Source organism: Nymphaea colorata, chromosome 7, assembly GCF_008831285.2.
Source record: "Nymphaea colorata isolate Beijing-Zhang1983 chromosome 7, ASM883128v2, whole genome shotgun sequence".
Taxonomy (NCBI): Eukaryota; Viridiplantae; Streptophyta; class Magnoliopsida; order Nymphaeales; family Nymphaeaceae; genus Nymphaea; species Nymphaea colorata.
The window spans coordinates 2,706,658-2,711,162 of record NC_045144.1 but is presented as its reverse complement, the minus strand read 5'-3'; the positions used below and the strand labels follow the sequence as shown (position 1 = coordinate 2,711,162).

At 41.3% G+C, this 4,505-nt stretch overlaps 1 protein-coding gene across 1 annotated transcript; it reads right to left on the bottom strand.

Moving 5' to 3' along the window:
• Positions 1-227: 227 nt before the first annotated feature.
• On the bottom strand, positions 228-2,501 carry LOC116257650 (pectinesterase-like). The gene is made up of 4 exons (XM_031634597.1): positions 2,013-2,501; positions 1,481-1,765; positions 1,000-1,396; positions 228-907 (listed from the first exon to the last, which is right to left on the bottom strand). Exons 1-4 carry the CDS (start codon positions 2,499-2,501, stop codon positions 228-230), a joined length of 1,851 nt encoding a protein of 616 aa, XP_031490457.1.
• Positions 2,502-4,505: the final 2,004 nt, after the last annotated feature.

The window sequence follows — 4,505 nt, the reverse complement described above, 5'->3', positions numbered from 1 at the left end:
GTATATATTTTCAAGTACTTTCATTTGAAGCAAGTACAAGCCAGGCAAATTTCTTCTCGACTCTAACTTCCATGTACGAAAGAAACAAATCATATTGTACCCTATTCAACAGCACAAACATGAAAAAAGGCAACAAAACGCTGATACGAGGAAGAAGCAATAAGTATGACGAAAAAAGGAGGACAGTGAAACAATGCTAATCATATCACAGTTAATGTTGTCGTACGTCAGAGACCGGACTGATATTGAGCTCCAGAACCTGAAATCCATTCGTCGCCACTGATGAACTGACCGGGAGCGTATTTTGCGGCCGTAGAAGCCGGGAGAGATGGGTTGTACCCCTTCCATTTCACTCTTCCGCTCGTGGAGGATCCGCTTCCAGTGTTCTGATACTCGGCGTAGAAGATCGTGTCAGGAGCCGTGTTTCCTGTCCACGGCAACCAACCGGCGGGATCCACCACCTTACCGATGTTGGTTTTCATGATAACCGTCGTAGCATAGTCCTTCCATGGCCTCCCCAAATAAGTTTTTGCTGTGACTTGGCTGGAAGCCGGATTAATGGCGGACATGTGAATGGATATGCCAGTGTTCTGGTTCGGATCGGTTTTTCCTTGAGCTGTGACTGTGTTCGATTGGCCGGCCATCGGCTGTTTCACCACGATGGCGCAGCTCTGGAAGACGGCAGCTGAGTTTCCGAAGATGAAATCGATGGTTCCCAAAATTGTGCACTGGCTGAAGAATTGACGCATGGTGTAGACGTAGAGCGTGTCTTGGAATCCGTCGAACTTGCACCGGTAGAACACGGCCTTGTCGCCGTTCACGCGAAGTGCGACTGCCTGGTGTTTGGCTGCTCCGGCGGTGTTTGCGAAACCAATGTCTTTAGCTATGAATCCTGGTCCTTCCACAGCTGATTGGAAAATGGAAAGTTAATTAACTGGCGGAATGAACTGAGTATATCAGTTGCACGAATGTACTCAGGTTATAAGCAAAAATGCTCACCAAAGGTCGCGGAATTGTAGGTTTGCACGCCGTCCACGCTGTTCAGACTGCCGGTGATTGTGGTGGCGTCCATTCCGTCTCCAACAAGCATGATGTTCGGTAACTTCTTGTCAACAGTGACAGTTTCGGCATAGACACCTTTCTTAACGTAGATGATAAACCTGCTACCAGTGCTCACGTCCTTCGCTTTGGCAATGGCGGCAGCCACCGTTTTAACGTCCCCAGACCCGTCTTTCGCCACCACCACGTCCGCCTTGATGCCTGGCTCTGTTGGCTTTGTGGTTGTTGGTGGTGGTGGTGGCGTGCTCGGCTTTGTTGGTGGTGGTGGTGGTGGCGTGCTCGGCTTTGTTGGTTTCTTTTCAGGCTCCTTTGTGGTCTTTTTTGGTTTCTTGGCTGGCTTTTTTGATTTTTTTGATTTTTTCTTTGGCTTTGGTTTCTGTTTCGAATGGAGCAATCTCCGGTCTGCTGGCGAAAGCCAAACCGGGAAACCATCGTCGAGTACTTCGACGGCGGTGGTGTAGAGGAGCCGACGGTGCAGACCACCGCCAATATCGTACTTGCTCAGCAGGCCGAGGACCTTTGTTACGATGGCGAGGCTGTTGCTGGTCAACTTGGTTGAGTTGGTTATAGCCTTCTGTATTACCTCTCTGAACCCGCCGGTGGTGTTTTCTAATCCATCTAAGCAAGTGTCGAAGTTGGTCAACACCGCACTGAGCAAAGTCCTGAGATCCTCCACTTTGGATTCATTCAGTTTCCCTCCGTGAATCTAATTCAAGCAAAAGATAATAATGGAATTAAATTACTGTAAATAAGATGCTCTAATGCCACGTTGATGTAGACAGTAAATGTTGATGATGATGAACTAAATTCACTAATACTAAATTGATTAAGAAGAACAGTAAATATTGATGATGGTCATACTAAATTGAATAAGAAAACATGTCAAATTGAGAAGATAATTGAGGTGAAAAAATGGAGTTACTTGAGACTGGCTGGTTATCAACTTAACTTACTGCGTTAACAGCGGAGATGGAGGAGTTAACATAGTAAATGGAGTCATCTATGAAGGTCTGGCAGTTTGTCAAGGCTTGCTTCAACTTGGTGTCGTTCACCCTTGCTGCGAGTTGCCCAGGGATGCCGGCTATCCCCACCAGGTCGTTCATGGCGATCTGCAGCGTGAGGGTGAAGAGCTGCTCCGGCGTCGCGTGATCTGGGTCGGTGAGGTTGCTGAAGCTCTGGACACACGTGTCCGTGTAAGGTACCACCGAGCATGTCATCTTGACGACGCTGGTAGGCGTGGCCGCTGCTACGGGTTCATCATCCTTCTTGCTCCTGGAAGCCTTCGTGCCGACGACGGCAGCAACGACGATAATGGCGAGAAGGACGGATGAGAATGTGATAATGGCGACCCTCTTCCTGGTTCTTCTTCGCCATGAGCTCCTCTCTGCAGTAGCTTCGTTTACATTGTCATACCCGGCACTAAACGAGTTAATGCCGCTCATTTCTGCTTTCCAGCAATGGTCGCCAAATTCCTTGCCGGCGAGAGAGGAAAACGTAGAAAAAGAATGGGAGGAAGCTACTGATGGTGGTGCATCTTTTATAGGAGATTTTTTTTCAGGTGTACTGGTGGGGGCGGGAAAGAGAAAGAAAATCAACTAGATCTGCACCTTGAGTCTAAGACAAAACAATTCTTCTGTAAAATTACCTTAGGAGGCATGTGATCGCCTAGAATCAAAATTTTAAAAACAAAGTTCTACTTTAAATTGGAATTGGAATGAAAATTCCTGTTCTAGTTTAATATTTTGGAATTTTTATTTTAGATTTGAAAAGGAAGTGTTTGATAAAAAAAGAAATTAAAATTTTAGAATTGAACTCATCATGTCATATGGTGTAAAAATAGATGAAAAGTTTCTAAATTTTAAAATCATAATTTCATCACTTGGGGTATAGAAACACAATTTCGGAATTTTAAATCTATAATTTCAGAATCAAAATTTTTTGCTGGATAACCCAATTCACATTTTATCAAAAATGAGAATTTTAATTATAGAATTTCACAATTCCCGCTTCATGAAATACCCCTTACAATAGTTATACAGTTTTAGACTTGTTGGTGTCTCTCAATTATTTGGGTACCACTCTCAATCATTTTATTATTTGGTTGTCCTTTTGAATCAATCCACTAATAAAACTGTCTGCCTTCCATCCTGATTTTTGGTCGTCCACCAAACAATTATAGTTACACAGCTTTTACCTCATGCTCGCACGTCCTAGCTAGCCAGTCATGGCTGGTCGTAATGTAAGAAGAGGACTTTGGGAACGTGCAGGGTCCCATAAATCTATATCTTAAGGGGAATATTACTTTTTGATAGGGCTTCAAGATCAATTGCTTGACTTGAAAAGTTTACAAGCTAGTTATATGCATGGTCTGGGTACCATGTTGTGTAATGATCAAAATATCAAAAAAAAAATTATAAGAATATAATAGGTAGTGAAAAAATTAACAGTAAAAGAAAAAATCTTTTTCAAAAGTTTTTAAACCACCCCTATTCTCAGCATCCTTTCTGGAGGTGCATATATGTTCCATGCACCACTCTGGTGCATCCAACTCACTCTTTCAAAGTTCATATATTTTTTATATTATTTTTCTAATTAATTTGTAATTTATTTTAGGTGAAAAAAAATTACTTCAACTGACATTTTTAACTTACAAGTATAATTACTATATATATATAGATAGAGAGAGAGAGAGAGAGAGAGAGTAGTGATTAGTGATTTTGGCATTTTACAATCACCTAGCCATCTAACCAAGACTATTCCATTCATGATGATGAATGGTTAAGAGAAAAATAAGAAAAAAAAAGTGATGGTCATTTTTGTCATCCAATATCAGTTTTTCTTCATAGTTTTTTCCACCTGTAGTTTAGACTCGCTATATAAATGGGGCCAATATGGAACAGTTCAATCCCTTTTCAAATTTGGCAGGTATAAGATTCAATTAGCCACATAAAAAGTTCTAAATTGTTTTTTAAGGGGATGATACATACAAAGGTGGATTAATTATGACTCCATATACGTATAATCATGGTTTTAATTAATCAATTATAGAATTTTAATTCATTTTTTTTATCAAATACATCCTCTTCGATTCTAGAATCAAAATTTCAAACTATCAAACACAAAAGAAAAATAGAACTGAAATTTTCATTTTAATTCCAATTGAAGTGGAATTTTCTTTCTAGAACTTTAATTTTAAAGTCAAATAAAAGCCGTCAAATGCTCTCCTAGTGAAAAATATTCTTAAAACTTCAGAATGTTTGACTTCAACACAAGAGCTCCTAATGGAAGAGAAGGCCTACGTAAAGACAATCACCAGTTTCATCTTACACCAGCAACGTCAATCGTTCCATTGAAAAGAGTTGTCGTCCCAGACTCGCAGCTGTGGGCTGCATACATCCTTCAAGCACGTACTGGTCGATCGGTGGATCTAATAGTGGAAAGGAGCG

Bases quoted from the DNA above. Each gene is read 5' to 3' on its own strand.
- LOC116257650 (XM_031634597.1), bottom strand. From the start codon at position 2,501: ATGAGCGGCATTAACTCGTTTAGTGCCGGGTATGACAATGTAAACGAA. The intron at 1,766-2,012 runs GTAAGTTAAGTT...TGCTTGAATTAG, and splicing joins CCATCTCCGCTGTTAACGCA to ATTCACGGAGGGAAACTGAA. The intron at 908-999 runs GTGAGCATTTTT...TTTTCCAATCAG, and splicing joins CTACAATTCCGCGACCTTTG to CTGTGGAAGGACCAGGATTC.